A 22,091-nucleotide genomic window follows, 5' to 3' on the forward strand; every position below is an offset into this window, starting at 1 on the left:
GTGCCACAGAGTGTATGAAAAGAAAGTGTATGAAAGATGGCTTTAAGTGTACTACAAGTGGTAACAAATACATTTTTTAATACAGAGATAGTATGTTAAAAGCACATTTTAGTTCATATTCATGGGATCTCAAAATAGCACAGTTGAATACACTTAGATATTCATACGATTATCTTAAGAAGTACTAAGGAAGAATTCTTTGTATATTAAGTACAAAATTAGTATGTCAAAATAGAGCACTTTAAGTACATTATGGAAGTATACTTTTTTTCACCTGTGAGAGACCCCTGATATGATTGTAATAATGGTACATAATAAAGCGCTATATAAATGCTTCATTTGTTCATTCATTCATGAGGGTGAGTAAATGAAAATTTTCATTTTTTGGGTGAATTTTAAATTGTTACTGCACGGAAGGTCTACAATAGTCAAACAGGATGTCTGCGCATAGATAATGAAAAGACATTGATGACATCAGATGACATCTTGAAAGCCTTCCACTCCAGTGAGGTGAATTTTAAGACAGCTGACTCTCATTCTCCTTCAGGTGAGCTGTGAAAGTCATGAAGAGGGCTTATAGGACATCATAAATTTATGCAGAGTACATTCACATAATCTTGTGTGAAAGCAGATTTCACTCCAAAAATGAGAGTACATTATTGATGATGAGGATTTATGTGAGGTGAATGAGGGTAAATTCCACACAAGAAAAGAACACCAACCATGACACTAAAAAGTACCTGCCCAACTTCAGTTTTATTCCCAGCCTCAGCAGACAGTGGCACCCTGCTGTTTCCCCTTATATTTGCACCCTCTTTGGCAATAAAGTCACTTTGAAGCTGATTAACACAAAACAAAGGAATCCCATTCTGTTTTAAGTGACAGGCTTCTCGTGTCAAATATTGGCCCCTAGGCAAACATGGTGCACAAACGTTCCTAATCCTCTTAAAGATAATAGAAAAAAAGAGTTGTGCTTTATTCTTGATACTGATGCAACCTTGCACCGTAAAGGCTACAATTGTGTTGTGTAATATTGAACTGAAATGCATTCTTCTTTTTTTTTTTTTTGCATGACTAAACCTACAAATTCATTAAGAGTGACAATCAAGAGATAATTGAAACAAGCTAAAAATTATTGACAGCAGTACTCTGATTACTCCGCAGATGTCCCATGCTGCCTCCAGATTAAAAAGTAGCCTAATACTCTGTCAGGCTGCAAACAAATGCAAGATGTCCGTCCTTCTGAGAAGTAGAGCTTGTTTTCACACATACACATGCACACTCCTGCACTGCCCATATTCCGTATGCACAATACAGAGTCCAACAGCAGCAGTGTGTGTAAAGCTTTAAGGTTGTATCAACTCAGATTCATGTTATAATGACTGCTAGTGATACTCAAAAATGGGACATGTTAAATAAAATTAACATATCCCAGGATTAAATTCAGATATCTTTGATAAAATATTTTGCTTTCATTAAACATGTTACTATTAGCTGAAACATGTTTGTCCACGTATTAAAATGCATTTGTTATTTAATTAGCTCCATGCATAGACCACGAAGATGTAAAAGCAACAATAGACCATATAAGAGAACGGCAAAATGGTGTCTCCAGTGATGCTATGTAAGAATCCCTTTATTTCAAATGCTGCATGAACATTATTTTAAGATCAATTTTGCTGCGGTTTGTGCGTGCACGGGAACCCCCGAGCCCCCACCCTATTCATCCACCCCCGCTAGTCTCTCAACAACCAAGCTCTAAAAATAGAACAGGGATCCCCCCATCAATTTACAACACGTCACAAGGTCATATAACCCTCCTTTCACGATCCTCGATCAATACTACGGCGTGACGGTCCAGTCTAGATCTTGGAACCAATATTCTGTGCTGCACGTGAAACACACGTTCGCGTTTTTGTTTTGTTTTTTTTGCTTTCCCCCTCAATTAGTCACGACGTGTATAGCCTAACTAACTGCGGTGGAAGTGTTCTTTATTATATTCCGTTTTGAGATGCTTTTCAAGAGGTAAACGTTCAACATCTGAAGATGAAAGTGAAGGGGAAACACGGAGAGTGCTCGCGCCATCGGTCGCGTGCATATTCACGCGCTGGAGGGCATGCCTGTCACTAGACCGAGGACAACGGTCACAACGAGGAATTGTGTCGGTGTGGACTTCCTTTTTTATTCGGGGAAACTACGTGTGTTTCTTATTTTGAGTCTGATTATATATATATATATTTTTTTTTATATTATTTTATTTATTGGGCTGATGTCATAGTCAGGAGCGTTCAAAAGGATCCGTATGAAGATGTGTAAAGTGTAAGGTAAGAAAGTGGAGATTCTGTAACTTACTGGACATTTAAGTTTTAATGCCACAGCTTACTGCCTCACATTTGGTATTTCATGTGGTTCTCTCTGTTAGTGTTAGCCTTAAAATGGCAGACCAGAGGTGATGAAAGAAGGTTTCTCAAGGCCTTTGAAGCATATCTTTGTGATGATTTATTCTGACCTATCTTCATGTTGCCCTTTCTATTATACAGACAACCTTTGTCAGAGAAGATAAAAAAAATGTGACACCCTCCACCCCTCCATAAACCCAGGTGCCTTTTACTACATGTTTGCTTTATAATTACATTTGGCAAGGGTTTTTTTTTCTTATATGCTGTTTTATTTTTCTGTTGGTATTTGTGTTTTTTCTCTCTTTTTTTTTTTTGACTAGTGGCATTAATAACTAAATCTATTTTATGTAGAGTAGCAAGCTGATCTTTATGAAAATATTCTCTCCTCATTGTTCTTGACAACTGCAACATTAATAAAGAAGCAAAAAGAGAAAAAAATAGTAAATAATAATATGAATAATAATAATAAACATTTCATAACCAGTGTGAGTGATAGATCTAGGCTGAAAGGGTCCTAAATGATTCAAGCTACAATGCAAATACTACATCAAGGCCGTCTATTTTTAACAAACAAATCTTTCAACTCATTAGATTTCTTTTTCTTTCTTTCTTTCTTTCTTTCTTTCTTTCTTTCTTTAAATTGGCATAAAATGTATTATTTGAATATTTGCTTGAGAAAATTCAGTGTAATTTCTGTTTTAAAAAGCAAGCATGTCTGGTGCATTAAGTCTGGTCCTCGTCCTCTCCCACTAGGCATTTATAATAATCTTTGTGGATCACGACTCTTGTCAGCTCAGTTCAGGTACTTCATTTCCCCTCAAAATAACCTTGCATGTGAAAGAGCTGATTTGTTGTATCATTGTCATAACATTCCATAGAATGTATTGCAATGTGAAGCGTGTTTCAGAGATAATGTCTCTGTCAATCAGACGTGAGGGACTGTATGCTGCTATCGAATTGTGCATACCGTCCATTGCAAACTCTTTTTTTCTTTTTCAAATTAGAGGCATTTGAATCATTACGTGTGTGTGTGTTTGTGTGTTTCAGGCTGCTTTTTCATGCAAGCAAGCTATCGTACTTCATTTTAACATGCGCTATAGTAAATTGACCCTCACTGATAAATTCTTCTATATCCATATTTTACTAAAATACAATACAAAACTATACACAGCTGTATTTTACTGACATTTTTGATAGCAGTGTGTATAACACTGTACGTTTTACTCTTAATACAATAATGGTGCATGAGAATAATACACAAAAATTATGGATATGAATTGCAAAATGCCTTGACATTTACTGTGCATATCTTTTGCCATCTGCCAACATGACTAAAAGGCTGTAAATAATGGGATTTGGAAAGTTTTGTTTTTTCAAAAGATTCAAAGATTAAAAACATTATGATGTTTCAAGATGAATTTCTCATTTTATAGTTATAGTTTTATGAATTTCTGAAAATGCTCTGTCATCATTCATTCAGTAATCAGTTTATTCATTCACATAGTAATTTGGCCTGAATTCTCAGGGTTTCTTTGGTAAAAGCAGATGCCTGTCTACTATATCAGCCATGTTAAAACACTTTATTGGGCTTTCCATTACATCTGTTTTCTTTTGAATCTGTTCCACAAACCTAAACCTCAAACAGATCTTTTTATATTTATAGATTTTAATTTAATATGTATAAAGCTATTTAATATATCGTTGTATTTAAGCTGTATTGTGTTGTATTTAAGCATTATATTTAAGCTGTGATGGCGGTTTTCCTGTGATTGTAGGTGATTTCAGGTTTCTTTGTGGAGACATTTGGTCCTCACAATGCAAGTAAAACCTGATCCACAGCTCTCATGGTTGTGATCTATTCCTGGACCAAAGAGAGCATCTTTATGCTCATTCTTTCCAACACTCATCTCCATTCTCATTATCATCCAGCATAATGGGGTGTCCTCAGTAAACTATCATTGATATTAATGAGGAAACTTATTTATACCTGGGCATTCACAAATGCTTGAAGTCTTTTATCTCTAACATGCAAAATGTAGACGTCTATTACACAGAAATTGGATGAAGTGGAATTCAGTGATTGAGGATTGAAAATTAATCTAAGACCTCTTATTGCACAAGCTGGGGTGTGTGTAGGTGGAGAATTTATTCAAAGATACAAAATTACAGTATTTTTTTCTCTTTGACAACTGTTTGTCTGCAGTTGTTGAAATATTTAACAGTCACACATGCATAAAAAAATGTCGCTGTGGGATATGACAACAGTGAATCTGATAAAAACCTCCATTGTCCATCTCTTTGATTTGCCATAATGTGTTTTTGGTATTGGAATATACGCATCTTATGCCTTAATGCAAAACTATCAGCTTGACAACAGTATATTAAATTTATTCTAGAATGAACCACTGAACTGATTCTGATAAGTGTGTGTCAGTCAAGGAGCATAAATATCGGAGCAAACGGAAGACCCATTCTTTATTAGTTGTCCTTGTGTTTTTCAAGTATTATTTATTCCACATTATACAACAGTCAGTTTGGTCCCAAATTTGGTTGATTTGGAATAACAGCACTGGGGAATTTCGCTGTATTAATCTGCTTTTCTGTGTTTATGGCATTCTAGATGACCTAGACTAGACTATTTGTGACTAGTGGAGAGAGTAGCGAACAGAGATTGTCTGGAGAGAAGGAAGTCATAGCACAAGTGTTGTCTTTTGGGGCAGAATTTATTCTTCTAGTGTAATATTTTTGTCTAAAACATAGGTTACTCTTTGTTTAAAGAACGTATACTGTTAAATAACAGAGCTGACAGTCATGGAAAACCTGGAAATCAGGGAATTTGGGGATAGTGAATGAATACAGTCTTACAAATAATGAATAATTCAGACATTTCTATAGTAAATATAGAATATATAGAATAAATATATTTTTGTAGGCTAATACTCTCTCTGATCTTGTGAGCAAATTGTCCTTTTGGGTTTGTTCTCTAAACTGATTCGCAGATTATGTCTTATGATTCATATTTACCTAGCCTATTTTTAAATCGTTATCTATTAAAACGTCATGATAATTCGAACCCTTATGAAAGCCATATCAGACTCGTCCTGACTAAATATGCTCGTCAGATTTTGCTTAACCATTGTCTTACACTCAACACTCGGTTATCATTGTACGTGCGCGCAGGTTTGGACATAGGCTTTACCACATAACATTAACCAATTTTATAACAGCGGTGCACCTGTCATGTGAAGTGATGCTCTTTATTTGTAATTTTGTCATGCAGTGGCAAATCCCGCCAAGACATTCAGCTTTCGCCGCGTGCATGACCTTGCTAATACCTAATTCACATCTCAGGTTTAATCTTATCAACTGTAAACATAAAGCGGTTTTCACACGAGGGCGGTGTTCATCCCAGCGATGACATCACGAGGCAGGTCTTGCTCAAGCCCACCAATGAGACAAGGCAGATCGGTTCTTTTGGGGCACATCGCAATGAATGGGTGTCGGTGCTTTACAAGGCAAAGGAGCAACCACAACAAGACGCGGATATTGAGGGGATGCGGCATCGGCACGCGGGAGCTGTCCACCAGCAGCACACCAACGACGCGGACGCTCGTGACAGTCAGAAGGAAGGATCTCGTCCAGTCGCCCCGCTCTTTAGTCTGCCGCCCCCACCGCCATCGATAAAGGAGCGATCCACCTCCTCACATCACAGCCGACATGTACAGTCTTGTCCGGACCGCGGCACCAGGAACGGCGAGTGCCTGCCTTTGACCGGCAGCTGCAGCCTCGCACAGGGAGCGCACAGTGACCGTCAGTCTTACGACAACCAGCCGCATCCGTTTCCAGGGGCCTCATCTGGCTATCAGTGTCATTCTGAGGGGCTCTCGCAGAGCAGCCATTCTCCTCAGCACACATCTTCCGTTTCCCCGCAGCCCTCCCCATCTGATCTGCTGCCGCCGCCTCTGCCTTCGCACATTTCTTATACGCGGGATACGCGCCAAAAGAGTGCTAATTACAAACAAGAAATTGTACAGCGTGGCGTCGGGGAGGGGGGGCGTCGAGACCAAAACCAGTTGCTGCAGCAACCTTGTTATAATCAACAAAGGGACCCCTCCTTTGAGCTACTCTTGCCAAACTCTGGTCAAGGACAGATAAATGCACGCGAGGAAGCCGAGAAGGAGAGGCAATTAATTGCGCCTCAGGCTCAGTTACTGTTGGGCAGCAGCTTACCCGTCAACTACTGCATCAGCAGATCGGGGCAAGTGTGCACAGACCAGCAGGCGCTGCTGTTGCAGCATCAGCATCAGCAGGCTCGCGCGCAGGAACACAGCCTTCAGCGGCAGCAGAGTGACCAGGACGGCAGGTACCAGGAGGGGGAAATCGCACTCTGTCAGCCGTATCAATGCGAGCGCGCGCTAGAGAGAAACTCTTCGGTGTCTAGTAGTGAAAACAGCAGCCCCCCGTACGGCTCCAGCAGTCAACTGTGGCCAGAGCCTCACGACAAGGAGGAAAGGAAAAATCGAGCAGGCAAATACAAGGTAGATTGTTTATGTATGGACACTAGCACAGCTTTCAATATGCAACTCATATAGAATACGCTGCGTTATATGCGACCACGCCTGTTGTATGTATGTTGTTGTTGTTCTTTTGCTGCTCTTAAACGAATAATCGTGAGGTTAAGCTTTTGAATCGGCTAATTTGATTTGCTAAAACATGGATTCGTAAGCAGCATATCAACTTGATGACATCAAGCACACTGCATCTCATGCATACACTCACGAGGACATAAAAACCCTGTGCCTTTCAAATCTCTCTCACACACACACACACACACATACAGACGTTTGTTCAATTTGACAGCATAGTGCATATCAAAACTTGAAATTTCTCTTCTCGTGAAGGGTCTTCCTGCGGTGCAAATTTGTAAATGTAGTTAAAGATGGTAATTCAAATGGGGAAAATTAACTATGCAAAGGTTGGACAGTCATACTGGCATTTAAAATACAAATTAAAGTCTTAAATTAAACTCTTAAAATACAATTTCAACTAATCCTTACAGCCATACAAAGGCACAACAACGCAGTAAGTAATCCAGCACTGAAACTGTAGGGGGAAAAAAAGGCTTTCTGGTTGAATTTTCATATAAATTTTCACTTTTTGTTTCCTCTGAGTCTGAGCACCCATCTGCCACAGGACGGAACATAGTCTAAAATGAGATCCAATTTCACTCATAACTCAATTATGATTTACCCAGTTACTTAATTTTTGCTTTTGAATATTGAATATTTCTTTACTTGTACAGAATTAAAACAGATCCAATTTCACTCATAACTCAATTATGATTTACACATTTCATTTTTTTCTTTTGAATCTTGAATCTTTCTTAATATGTGCAGAATTTAAACAAATTTAAACTACTGCAGATATCTGTGTTATATGAATCTGTGCCACTTTTACAGCGAGCCCAAATGATGCCCTCATTATTTGCCGTGCCAGTGCCTTCATCTGCAGATCATTCAAAAGACTCGAACAGCTCCCATGGCTCCATTTATTTTTCTGACCCTGTTATCTGATGCCACTAACCGAGGCTCCATTCATGTCTCCATTCTGCTTCATGCTCTCTCTCAGGTCCTGAAATACCTTTTATTAGGTCGATCACAGTGGCTTATCTTCTTGGCTGGTAGTAGCCAAGACTCATAAAGTAAGGGATTATATACCAGAATATATGGACAAATAATGTGGTGATTAAAAATGTGAATTAGATCAAAATCAGCACGAATCCATTTCCTGCACTAGTACCTGGCTTTATCATTGTTCTTCATCGAGAAGCACAGATGTCCATTTATTAAAACACACCATATCACAGGTATCTCTAATGCAAATGATCACCTTTTGTACAGAGGAAAACATTTGTTTAGATTATCTTCTTTCTACACTGTGGTTAATGATTCACTTTAACCTGTAATTTCTGCACCACTAGTCTCACCAAGTGGATTTGTGAAAATATAAAATTTAATATAGAAAACTAAATCACTTTTTTTTCACATGGGTTTCCTGAACAGGTTACACAGCACCTTTAGCTAAAATGTTGTACAATGGTTCACCAACCATCCCAAATACAGACTTTTTTTGAGCTGTTTCCAGAGTTTCAAGGCTGGATTAAACCCAAGCGCAGCACTGGTACGACAGGAAGAAAGCTAACAAAGGAAGAAAAATAAACTGACCTTTTAAAAGAAAAAAACTCTTGATATCTGATGCTAGATAGTTGAAAGGAAAGATACTAATGAGAGTATACAGTCAAAGGAAATTCATTTAGGCACAGAGTCTTATCAGTTGAGCTAGAATATAGCGGGCAGGGTGGAGTCCGAGACCTTTAGGACTTCAGAATACTGTGCTCTATTGTGAACAAGCTTTGTTAATGAGAGACATGTTACTCCGGTAACGCAAACAAAAGGACTTTTGGAATACATAAACTATCCATTACTTTTCATCTGAAGAACTGCAACAAATTACCTTTAATATCTGTCCCACACGTCCATTTATTTATACTCCATTTCATTTAATTGTATCATTAAATGAAGCTTTGATCTTTAGATCACGAGTGATTCACTCAAGACGTGTCCAGATGTACTCTGCAGACACACTGGCAACATAAAAATGAGGGAAGACATCATGTATAGTTCTTAAAAAAAAATCTGACAATTAAAATGAATTTTATAATGCTTTTTGTGTGCTTATTAAGTTAAGTTTTTCTCATAAATAACTTTGAATCAACATGCGTAACATTTTGCTGGTGCTCTTTATTAAAAAATAACCGTTTACCTGTGTAGGCTGATATACTTACCCGTGCATTGTAACATTTTGTTCAACCACATTGTTCTGGCTAACAGCTTAAAAACAATTTTGGCTAAGATCAAGTATATACGGTTACAAGATCCTGTGACACAAACTGAAACCTAATAGTAGTTTGCTATTGGGGCTTGTGTGATCCACAGTTCCACAAGCACAGACATTGCTATGAAAGGCTTAATATATACAACTGCGGTTTACTTGTAAATACTTTTTCATTCTTCCTTCTTGTCAGTGTTTAGAGTTTCCTTTTGACTGGTCTCACTTTGCTTGCTCAGTGATCCTTGCTCTGGTGTCGGAGTAATGTCATGTGAAACGTCTGATAAACCTCTCTAATATAATTAATTAATAGATTACATGATGAAAAATTAAAGACCTCATGAAAGAAAACAATCAGCAATTTAGAGTCATATCAGTCCTATCTCCATATTAACACAATGTTACTGTTATCAAACTGTCTGGCAGTGTTTGATACGATTAAGCACCAGTACTGCCATGGCTTCTCTTTATCTACACTGTAAAAATCTATTTTCATGATTTGTTAACACAACACTTTTTTCTTTTGTCAAATCAACCTCAATGATTAATGTGGTTCAGAGTACATAATATTTTGAGTTTCTGTTGATTAAACCAATCGCCTTCATTGTATTAACTCAAATTTGTAATTTCAATGAACTCAAAATTTTAAGGCAACCAGGTTACTTACTTTTTTAAGTTAAACCAACAATTCTTTTTTACAGTGTATAATGAAAACAGGCCTGGTGTTAATTCTCTGCATTATTTGTTACATATTTAATATATTTAAAAAGAGAGAAAGATATCAGAATAATGAATAAACTCATTCTAGCATGTCACAGAGGTTCTCCTGTTTATTAAGGGTTTTACCACCTTAGAGCTTAATGCTGTTGTCCCAAAAAGCCATGAAAGTCTGCTTCTGAATGACATTTGTAAGAAAGAGGGCAAGGAAAGGGCTATCTTTAACCATTTAAAGTCTTTCTTTCTTCTTTTATTTTCCTAGCCACCTCATTTCCTCTATGACTAAAAGGTCAATTTAAATGGGATCAGTTTACTCTAAAGGTTTTACGGAGGACATTCAATCACAACAGCCCTTCTTACAGAAAAGAATCACAGAGGCGTTCAGTCTTTTTAGGCAGTAGGCACATTTTCCACGTTTTGTTTCTTTGTGTGATACAATAATGCCTAGCATCATGTCAGGAAATGCGTAGTTTAATCTCAATTGACCCTTAAAGGCTTTTGCAAAAAAGTCTAGTGACAATGGAATTACTACTTTTCATTTACTAGTGATACCTAATGGCGAAAATGCCAGTATTATAACAGGAAATGTGTTATAACAGTGAAAGTATGAGAAAACATTTCACCTCAGCTGGCATCAGAAAGTTGTTTTTTTAGATTTAAATATGCAAATATTCTTGTAAGAACATATAAATACAGAAATGATTAAACCTGAAATCGTTAAAGGGAAGAAATTATTTTAGTTTCTAAACTTCTAGCTAGATTATTAGCATGCAAACATTAAAACGTATCATTTTGTAATACACTATTTTGTACACTAGTTTTTTATTGTTTTGTTTACAATGAATTCTTTTTGAATGTGACCTTGTCAGGTCAGTCCCAGTTGCGTTAGAAGGAAACACTGAAAGATTGCATAACGCATGTAAGCACAGAGAACGGTGTGAATTTGTATAATGCACTGCAAGTACCCTCTCTTGGTCCTCCAGTACAAAATGTGTCCTTTTTGAAAACATGCCTACTAGTGATGTGTTTTTGCATTATAGCTTTCATACAAAGGTAGATGATTCTGTTGGCATATTCTCCCGTCACTAACGCTGCACCGGTTGCAGTGATTTTAATACCATCAATTTCAAAGTGGCCTCTTCTGTGTTCAGAGCCTCCTATTAATAGTACTGACATTAAAAATTTGACACACTCAAACTTGCATTAGCTGATGGGGTGTTTGGAAAATGGTGTTGTATTAAGTTCAGAATAGCCAGGAAAGAAGTGAATGATATGGCAGTTGTATATAAAGCCAAGTTGTTATACATAGATTCCTCATTATCGTCTGCTTCTATGGGCCGCTATACATAACGTCCGCCATATTAGAATGGTCAAAACAAACACTCGAGAGCAAGTTGACTGTGTCTGCGACTGTAGTTATATGCATGTATGAATGTTTACATATGCAGTAGTCTTCAGCATATGATTTAGGATTTAATACAACAAGACGAAGGCGTTAGCTAACACAACATTAAAAAGTTACTATAGTTTAAAAATCTGTAATATCGAGTTAATGCATATAAACATAAACCAACACATTCTCACCTGTGAAAGGTAATCCCATTTCTTTGTAAATTTAAATCTCATCAGCAGTTTTTACAACAAGAGGCTGCACAATGTTGTGGCATCTTGGAAAACTTGATTTCGGCGTGTTGACTGTTCAAAGATGGCGGACGCATCAGCGTGTCTGGAGTGGTTGAATATGGAATCTATGTATACACATCTATGGTGTCTATGATGTCTAGATTTTACATTCCTCAACAGTCTAATTGTTTGTAATCGGAGTATGTGGAAGGGACACACTTATCCATTCCATATTCATTTGATCAGAATTACATAAACATTGTTTTCAGTGTGGATTGAGTTTTGAATTTGCAGTGTTTCTACAAAAGCCATTTAAACGGATAGAAAATGAGCACTAATGAATAGGTTTTGTGGAAATAGACTGGGTTGTGATTACCCAATGCAAATATGAGATGAGAACTAACACACATTTGTAGTCAACATCAGTAATTTGTGATGAAACTTCTGCTAAAGCCATTTTTTTCTCTTTTAAACAAGAATGTAGAGCAGGTCCAAAACAATGCAACAGAAAAGACCAGAATATTTTGTTCTGTTGTGATCTCTGTGATGATTACTTGTGGCACTGATGTTCAATATGTGAGCAAGTACATTTTTAAAATTATTATCATTATTATTATAAGTATTGACCAATACTGGATTTTGTAGTTGTTCATGCTCATTTCCTCTATTTTTACATTTAAATTTGCCATCATCCAACACACACTTAAAGTTTATCTTTAAAAACACTAATAATTTAATAATACTTTTAAGTGTAATCTTTAGCAAATCTATTTTCTAGCTGTAAACTTTGTAGCATTTAAAATGATTGCTTTTTTAGTGATCACTTTTAATTTTTTCATACAAAATTGAACAGAATTTTAATATCAGCCATGTAACTGTTATCCGTCATAATATTAAAATAATAAGCATATCGACCAGAATTTTAATATCAGTGCAGCCCTAATTGCTTTTATAAGAAGTATACAGTATATAAGTTATTTAATCCAATCACAATTATATAAGATGGTTGGATAACCGTGATAATTTTACAGTTTAAATTTCAGTCATAATTTGTCATTGAAATAAGGGAAATTTAAGCGCATAAAGAAATGCCATCATTTGTGTAAAGTTGGTCCTTACGGTTTCACACACATATTATATGCTAGGCTCCAGTGTTAATATAAAGAGGACCAAGAAGATTACAATTGAACAAAAAGGGAAATATTTTAACTTTAAAATAAATAAATAAATAAAAAATGTAATTATATGATTCTAAATAGCCTAAAATATACAAATATAATGTATTAGGCTTACATGAACAAAACAATTAAATAGTTAATCCCAACTATTTGTATTACAATTAATCGTTAGCACAAAATTCCTGATCTTAACATGCCTAATTGCAAGTATTCCAATTTTAGCTCCTCTTTATTTTCCACCGCTTGCTCACCTGTGAGAGACACATGAATCCAGGAGTGTGAGAAAACACCAGTATCGCAGCTTTCACAAAGCCCACTCCTCACTCCAGGCAAACAGTGAAACATCCAAACGTCATTATACCTCTCCATATTGGGATATTTAGCCGCAAACCATCACGATTGCTGCACATCTGTTCTGTGTGGGTAATTTCTGCCATTGTATTTCTTCAGAGGGCTGAACTAAAAAGAAATCCTGTCTTTTTTATTTGTTTTATCCATATTGTCAGAGTAGTAAACCGTTTAGCGTACCTCACATTTTTCTCATTATAAAATTAGGTAATTCACACACAAATATATGTTAAAGTATATCGATTTATACTTTATGGATTGTTTACTGTACAATTAACATTTAGTCACTGTGATGCACTTAGGTGTGAAGATGCTACAGTAAGTCTTCTGAAGAAATGAGCTTTGGGACACTCTGGTCATGGAGCAGGGCCAACAGAGTAGATTAATGCTGGGTTTCAGTGTATATGCTGCTGACACCTATTTGTCTGTATTTGATTTTTGCTGACAGGCACATGCTGAGCGAACAAAGCTGAGCCATGCTGGATCCAAGCCCTCCCTCTCTGAGAGCAGTCACTCACTCCCTCAGATAGCCATGAACAGCTGCAAGTACAATGGAGGAGTGGTAAGACCACTGGGCAGCCTGGCGGCGTCACGACGCAACCTAGCAGAGCATGACTCTGAGACCCAGCCTCTCCAGACTCTTCACAGCTCCGGCCTGGAAGTGGTCGTCTCTAAGGGAGGTGGCGAGGACCCCAGCAAGGCGTCCAATGAGAGCCTGGTCCGAGAGAGTGGCAACGCACCACAGAAAAAAAATAAAGATATTGGCTACAAGTTGGGCCACAGGAGGGCACTTTTTGAGAAGCGCAAGCGGCTTAGTGACTATGCCCTGATATTCGGTATGTTTGGGATCGTTGTCATGGTAACAGAGACTGAACTGTCCTGGGGGGTTTACACTAAGGTAGGTGCTTCCTTTTTTCAAGTTTTTCATATAAATATGCACATGATAATAAGCAGTGGGATCCATTTGTTTAAGATATATTCTATTTACACTAAGTGAAAATAGCATATTTTCTTAGCAATAGGTGGTATTTACACTTAGTGAAAATAGCAACATATTCTGTTTACACTAACACCGTGTCTACACTGGACGCGACCGTTGTCGCCTGTGTCGCAACAGGTAAAAACTGTCTACACTGGACGTGACAAAACGCCCGTTGCAAAGCATTTGCCCTTCCTGTCAGTACGTCATAAATAGAATGAGGCATCAAGTTTACTGTTGGAGATTTGTCACTCGCATCGCGCCACATCCAGTGTAGACAACATCACTGATTAAAGTGGGTTCTATTGTCTTTTGTCGCGTCGCATCGTGCCGCTCGTGTCCGGTGTAGACACGGTGTCAGTGACAATAGCAGCATTTTCTAAGCGAAAATAGTGATATATTCTATTTACACTAAGTGAAAATAGCAATATTATTTTCACTAAGTGACAATGGCAGCATTTTCTTAGCTTTATGCTATTTACACTAAGTGAAAATAACAATATATTCTATTTACACTATATGAAAGTAGCATTTTTTTTTGCAATAAGTGCAAATAGTTGTTAGATGCTATTTATACGTAAAAATAGTGGCAGATACTATTTGCACCTCAGTATTGTTGTACATTAACAAGATGCAGTAATAACATAGAGTGTAAATGACTATATTTATTAAAATTATTAAATAGGTGCTGCCTTGTTGGGACAATAAAGCCCTCCCCACCTACCCCTACCCGATAAATGCTCTATTATTAAACTTTCGTTGGAACACTTTATTTCCTCTTTTCAAATATTTTCTTCATTTTTAAAGAAAATAAATTCCTTTCCGATCTATATCGATATGTGATGGGAAAAGGGAGAAGAGCAAGTTCGGCAAAATGCGGATTTGAACTCATCAAAAGCTACTTCCACGCACCGTACTCCCTACACCACTGCAGACATTGAGTGGCTTGCATCTTTTTTTTTTATTTTGTGTGGCCCAACCAGACATTGGTGGGCAGAGTTAGTGTAAATAGCCTTTGCCAACAAGACTATAGATCCTTTTCACATTTCCGGGTTTCTCAGAAGCGGAAGTCATCATAGTTGGGTAAAATTCTATAGTGATGAATGAGAGAATACATTAAATATATTTTTTGTGTTTCCATTTGCTCAAATAGCAAAAGAAAAACTCCACAATAGTGTTTTCACAACTTTCAAAAAGAGGAAAAAAATAAAGAGCGATTGATAACGGCAGTCAGAAGAGATAAAGATGTCATTTTTACTATCACTCCCACAGCTGCTGTATTAGAAACACCCTTACAGCAGCGTTAACTAGTTTTTTTAATTTGATGCAAAGATAATATAATACTAAGTATAGTGTTATAAATATACATACGTTTTTTAAAACATTATTAAAAAACATTAAAAAAATTAAAATATTAAAAACTTTGCAGGATTTACGATATTGATGACCGTTAAAACGTGTCATCACAGTTTGTGAAAAGGGTCTATTAGTGCAAAATAGACAGACCACAGTAAAATTCTGGGATTAAAAATCTCATTTAAACCTAAAAATAAACAGTTCACAAAAAAAGAAAAGAAGACATATGTGAATTAGGTGCGTTTCCATCAAGTTGTTCAAGCGGATGACGGTGGTATTGGTAACCTAGAAACCAAAAGTAAATAAAATACTGTGACCGAACGTTCGTAAAGGGTTCGCCTAAACACTTATGAGTAAGAAAACAATTAACGAGAGTCAGCTCCAACCCTAATCAAACACACCTGAACAAGCTAATCAAGGTCTGAAGGGTTGCTAGAAAGCTATAGGCAGGTGAATTTTTATCAGGGTTGGAGTTAAACTCTGCAGGACTGAGGCTGATCTAGACAAACCTAAAATAAACAAATGATATAATATAAAATAAGTAATTTCCTGCACTATTTATAGGTCACTAATATATTTGTACATTAAAACAATTCATACAATTGTGAAATTGTCAACATGAGTGCTGCTGTCAATAAAGCAAAAAGGAAAAACAAAAAGACATTCTGAAATTCATGATAATTTTTCAATTTAAATTTTCATGCAAATTATTAGGCTGACAATATAATTTTTAATAAAGAAATCTTAATATTAAAATGTAAAATAGTAAAATTTTCACTAGTGGTCTTAGTCTTTTGGAGCCCACTAATTCTCATGTCATCCACATAACCTTTGGCATATATAGCGACCATAGTACATACAGACATCACATTAATATTTGTCCCCTAAACTGCATTGATCTACTCTGGGATGTAGCTCTTCTCATCTCCTTACTGTTTTGTAGTCTTTTTCACAAGCAGTACTGGAGGGCTATACAGAGCTGAAATGCTTTAAACTTTGAGGTAGGCCTGTGTTACAGACAACTCCCAAAGCAATTCTTAATGCAGGGTCCACAAAATGAGGTGTTTGGTACTGTGACCACTCAGTTCCCTCGAGATGTGGATTTTGTAATGGTTGTGCTATTTCTAGCCCTGTGGGAGAGAACTGCTACACCGCTACTGTCACATTCAGCTGAATTAACCGTATTATCATGTCTTGATCTTGCATGAAAAATAGAAAAAAGAAAAGCGAGGAACAATGGCATGTGAATGTCAGCAGGAAAGCAAGGCACTCTAGATGTGTTTGTTAGGAATCTGACCTTTGAAAAAAACCTTCCGGTGACCAACAGGTGCAATAATTAGTTTACTATGTAATTTGTCACACGGGAAATTTATAACAATTTCAGACCTAATTTTTTCGTAGACGGACCATTGGGACCTGGGGTTAAATTAGAAGGGGTAAGGGAGAAGGGAGTCTAATTTCACTGTTAAAATTGAATCTTTTAATTGCTTTTCTGTGGTTATATAAATTATGCACACTTTCCTCATTTTCTCATACTGGCAGAACATAAAATTTTGATTTGTGAATCTTTGCATAAAGCTAGTTTCTTTCAAAAAATCAAATCACTTTTTGTCTGTCTAGAACGTAATTATTTTACAGATGTTTGTGACAGAGAATTAGCCCGTTTTACACCTACATTACAAAAAAGTAAGCTAATTTATGGACTGAACTACATTACCTTACCATCTATTATCAGTCTCTATGAAACATGCTGATCTGTAATCCTCATTCTGTTGTACAACACTAACATTGCAACTAACAAGTCCCTCACTCCCACCAACACATTTCGGCTGAGATGACAGGACAGTGCCGAAAAACATGTTCAAGTATTCACATGATCATCAAATACACCCACGTGCATAGCGTGATTGTGCATGTACTGTATGTCATAGGGAGTTTATGCAGAGAGTAAACCTACTATCAAACTTAATCATATGTTTGAGGTTCATTTGTTGCCATGGGGAATATTATGGAATATGATTCTTTTTTTCTTGACACAGTAGGGATTAACTCCTCCAGGGTGAAGCAATGCAGTGTATTGTGACGCAGATGGTTTAGGCAGCGTCTATTAATCCAGAAATGTTTCATTTAGTAAGCATGATTTTATAAGTTTAGCATAAGCTGCAAGACTGTGTGGTTATGTATGTTCATACTAATGGTGTGTTTTGTTTCTCTTGCTGCAGGAATCTTCATATTCATTTGCACTGAAATGCCTTATCAGCCTTTCCACTGTTATTTTGCTTGGTCTTATAATAATGTACCACGCTCGGGAAATACAGGTTAGTTTTTGAGTATCGAGAATAAAAAGTTGATTGTATTGTATTTGAATGATCTCTTAATGATAATTTCAAGGTAAAATGTGTCATTTTTGCGCCACTGACGTCAACCATCAACAAACAGAATTTAAACACATTTTCAAGCAGGCTTCTCAAAACACTCCCCCCATCTGCCATTGACTGGCCATATATATAGTCCCGCCCCCAATTCATGATATTGGTTGAGCCAATTGTACTGGGCATTTCAGCATGGCTACATTTTGTTGTTACTGTTATGGTATTATTTTTTTGCTCATTTTTATGCTGTTGTTGATGATTTTGTCATTATACACCATTGAGGTTTAAGTGCTGATATAGAAAACTATTATACATATATATTTTTTCTTTGCAAAACTATATAAGAGTACAAAAATGTTACTAATTTAATTTTTGTTGAACCTGAAATCCATTGTTGTTATTTTAGTATCATTGAGATGCTATTATAGGTTGTATTAATATTTTGAAATTGTTTTTATTTTAAGGCTGCATTTTTCATTTACAATTTAATTTTAGTTTAAGTTTTAGTCATTTTGTTGTGTTGTGTCGTTTTATTATTTTTTTTTTTATTATTCATTTTTATTTCAGTTTTACTTTTAGTTATTTTAGTACATCAAGTTAAGGTTAAGCTCAAGGTTTTATATAAAGTTAAGGTCAAGGTTTTATATTATTTCATTTCAGTTAAAGGGTTATTTCACCCAAAAATAAAAATTATCCCATAATTTACTCATCCTCAAGCCATTCTAGCTGTATATGACTTTCTTTTTTCAGTCAAACAAACACAAGGCTCTTCCAAGCTTTATAATGGGAGTGAATAGTAACCAATATTTTGAAGCCCAAAAAAGCACATCCATTTATCATAAAAGTAATCCATATGGCTCCAGGGATTAATAAAGGCCTTCTGAAGCGAAGTTAAAATTAAATAGTCTGACACAACTCAAAAATAGTCTGACACAACTCAAAAGTCTTAATCCATCATGTTGCCTTTATTTATTTTTTACAATTCCTTTATTACAGTGAGTGTTAACACTTTTTGAATCAATCAATCTTGTTTTATAGTTGTCTCTGTGTACTAAACTGGAAAACAAGAAGTGTTATACCATTAAAAAAAATGACACACTTCACCTTTAAGCCATTGACTGACATTGCATCCACTTACACGTGTTTTTCAGAGGAACTCTGAGTTCCTCTTAACTTCTCTGCTAATACACCCTGTTCTTCACCTGCTCCCTGCAGCTGTTCATGGTGGACAATGGGGCGGATGACTGGAGGATAGCCATGACATATGAACGCATCTTCTTTATTGTCCTGGAGCTGCTGGTGTGTGCCATTCACCCGATACCAGGCCAGTATGTGTTCACGTGGACGGCCCGGCTGGCTTTCACCTACGTGCCCTCCGTGGCCGACGCTGACGTAGACATCATTCTTTCCATCCCGATGTTCCTCCGCCTCTACCTGATTGGCCGGGTCATGCTCCTTCATAGCAAGCTCTTCACCGACGCATCCTCGCGCAGTATAGGTGCCCTCAACAAGATCAACTTCAACACACGCTTCGTCATGAAGACCCTCATGACCATCTGCCCGGGCACCGTGCTGCTGGTCTTCAGCATCTCCTCCTGGATCATCGCAGCCTGGACCGTTAGAGTCTGTGAGAGGTATGGCACCACAGCGACTGTGATCCCGAGCTACACAGCTATACCCCTCCCCTCCACTCGTTCTCGCTCTCTTTTTCTGTCTCTCGCTCTTCTTCTCTCTGCATCTCCCACTCACTCATTCCCTCCAGGAGCATCTCCAACAGCCTCACGCTGCCTGTATGAAGAGCTTTTCTCCCATCAGCTCTGCGATTGCACCACAAATCCCAGTCCATGTTTTGTAAGCTGTATTAGCAATTGTTAAATAATTCATGACTGCCTAATTGTTTGTTTGCGGAATGATTTGTTTTGGTAATTTTGAGGAGCCCTGAGGATACCCACTTCAAAAACTGCATCATCATGATCTCATCCCATGAGGAAGTGTAGATTTCGACATATTAAGGCACATTAGGAAATGGACATACACAGCCTTTTGGGCTAAAGCAGCACTGTGATTAATAGGTTAGATTCAAAAGACAATGATCATTAACTGTTTTATCTGTACTGTGTCTTTGCCATTCCTGCCTGCGTTAACTGCTTCTCCTCACCTTTACCTCTCCAACACATGCCTTAAACCAGAATTAATTTAACCAGAATTAACATATCTGCATAAATAGGGCTGTGCAGAAACGTCTTTAAGCCCCATTCACACCACCAGCAACTCACAATGACAAACCAACCGCAAGTTATTCGTTTTCAGTTAGAGTTGCTAATTTCCAGTGATACAACAAAGTTGAGAAATGCTTATTCTATGCAAACGAGATCAGGTGATGCAATGCGGTGACAACCAATAGGAGTACCACTTGATTCATCTCCTGTGAGATACTGTAGTCGAGTATAGGCAAGACATTAATATTAATGTGAGTGATTTCACTGATCTATACGATCTGTGTCTGCCCACGTGCAGCAATACAATAAAAAAATAAAAAAATCGCACGTGGAAAACCGAGCCAGATCTTGACGTCATTCTAAGTGAGTTTGATTCATAGATTCATACACTGATAATTGTTCGTCTTGTTCATTGTATGATGCATTTATGCTCTGCTGCACATAATATACCAACGTTTTCCCCTGCAGCAAGAAAGCTGACAATTTTAATGGCTATACATTTAATTTGTGATCAGATTTTTAAAAGCTGTGGCCAGTTTCGCAGCCCACAGATAATGTGACGATGAATATTTTTTATAAACTGTGCAAAAAGCTGTCAGTGTGAATGAGGCACTAGAAATTAAGTTTGCTTATATAATAGGGCTGGGTAAAAAGTATTTATTTTCAGATTAATTGCGATCTTCATTTGAACAATCATGATAATGGTTTTTTAAAGGGTTAGTTCGCCCCAAAAATGAAAATTCTGTCATTCATTACTCACTCTCATGTTGTTTCACACCCGTAAGACCTTCGTTCATCTTCGGAATACAAATTTTGATATTTTTGATGAAATCAGAGAGGTAAATGATTTCTCCATAGACAGCAATTTAACCACCACTTTCAAGGTCCAGAAAGGTACTAAAGGCATCGTTAAAAAAGTTGACGTGATTGCAGTAGTTCAACCTTAATTTTATGAAGCGCTGAGAATACTGTTTGTGCGCAAAAACAAAACCAAAATAATGACTTTATTCAACAGTATCTTCTCTTCCCTGTCATTCTCGTATACTGTTTACATTCAGTGCTTCCAGGTTCTACGTCAGAACGGTGACTCGGTATTGGCCGACACCTGTTCTTGTGAGCAGCACGACGCATGCGTGTGATGTTGACGCAGGAGCCGGCCAATATTGAGCCGGTGTTCTGACGTAGAACACAGAAGAGAAGATATTGTCGAATAAAGTCGTTATTTTTGTTTTGTTTTTGTACAAAAAGTATTCTCATCACTTCATAACATTAATGTTGAACCACTGTAGTCACATTAACTTTTTGATTTCATCGAAAATATCTTAATTTGTGTTCCGAAGATGAACAAAGGTCTTGCGGGTGTGGAACGACATGAGGGTGAGTAATTAATGACAGAATTTTCATTTTTGGGTGAACTAACCTTTTTAAAAACCCTTGATAGGTCTTTTACTCTAAGCCCCAACAAAGGAAGTAATATTTTACCAGTTAGCAGTGAAAGTAATATGTTAAAAAAAGGCGGTGTACCGCGAGTTGTACTAGTACAGTGTGAACTAGAGTTGTCAAAAGTACAGACTCAGTACCTAGTCAGTACTGAAATTTTAAAAATGTGATGCTTTGAGCGCTGTTGAGCGGATTCGTAAACACCTCTGATTGGCCATTGTGTTCACGGCTCATCGGATATGTCTGTGATTGGCTTCAATGATAAACGCTGTAAAAACGTTGTAAATAATCATCAATAAAGCTCTTCATCAAGCGCTTACACAGATACACATGGGAGCGTTTGAAAGCAGGTGTCTATTGCGGACCAGTCCGCTGATAGACTGGTCCGCTGCTTTCAAATGCTCCCGCTTTCAAAACGCTTTCAAATTCAAACAGTTCCGTGTGCTTTTAAACGCTGCTGTGCGATGATCATTGAAGCCAATCACAGACATATCCGATGAGCACGAGAACACAATGGCCAATCAGAGGAGTTTATGAATCTGCTCAACAGCGCTCAAAGCGTCACATTTTTA

At 37.2% G+C, this 22,091-nt stretch overlaps 1 protein-coding gene across 10 annotated transcripts in view; it reads left to right on the forward strand.

The window, feature by feature from the left end:
• The first annotated feature begins 1,837 nt into the window (after positions 1–1,837).
• Positions 1,838–22,091, forward strand: part of kcnn1a (potassium intermediate/small conductance calcium-activated channel, subfamily N, member 1a) — a 34,113-nt gene continuing 13,859 nt past the window's right edge. For 5 of the 10 annotated variants that reach the window (XR_007926843.1, XR_007926845.1, XM_051875263.1 and 2 more), the window contains exons 1-4: positions 4,879–6,937; positions 13,602–14,051; positions 17,711–17,806; positions 19,076–19,494. Coding sequence is in view for 8 of the 10 variants with exons in the window: in XM_051875263.1 (XP_051731223.1) it covers positions 5,954–6,937; positions 13,602–14,051; positions 17,711–17,806; positions 19,076–19,494 (1,949 nt within the window). In the remaining 2 variants the exon portion in view is untranslated. Of the gene's footprint in view, positions 2,325–2,540; positions 2,601–4,878; positions 6,938–13,601; positions 14,052–17,710; positions 17,807–19,075; positions 19,495–22,091 lie in introns of those variants that run through there. The other 5 variants (XM_051875251.1, XM_051875258.1, XM_051875296.1 and 2 more) reach the window with 4 other exon arrangements.

The sequence above is a fragment of the Ctenopharyngodon idella genome, chromosome 2 (genome assembly GCF_019924925.1).
Source record: "Ctenopharyngodon idella isolate HZGC_01 chromosome 2, HZGC01, whole genome shotgun sequence".
NCBI lineage: Eukaryota > Metazoa > Chordata > Actinopteri > Cypriniformes > Xenocyprididae > Ctenopharyngodon > Ctenopharyngodon idella.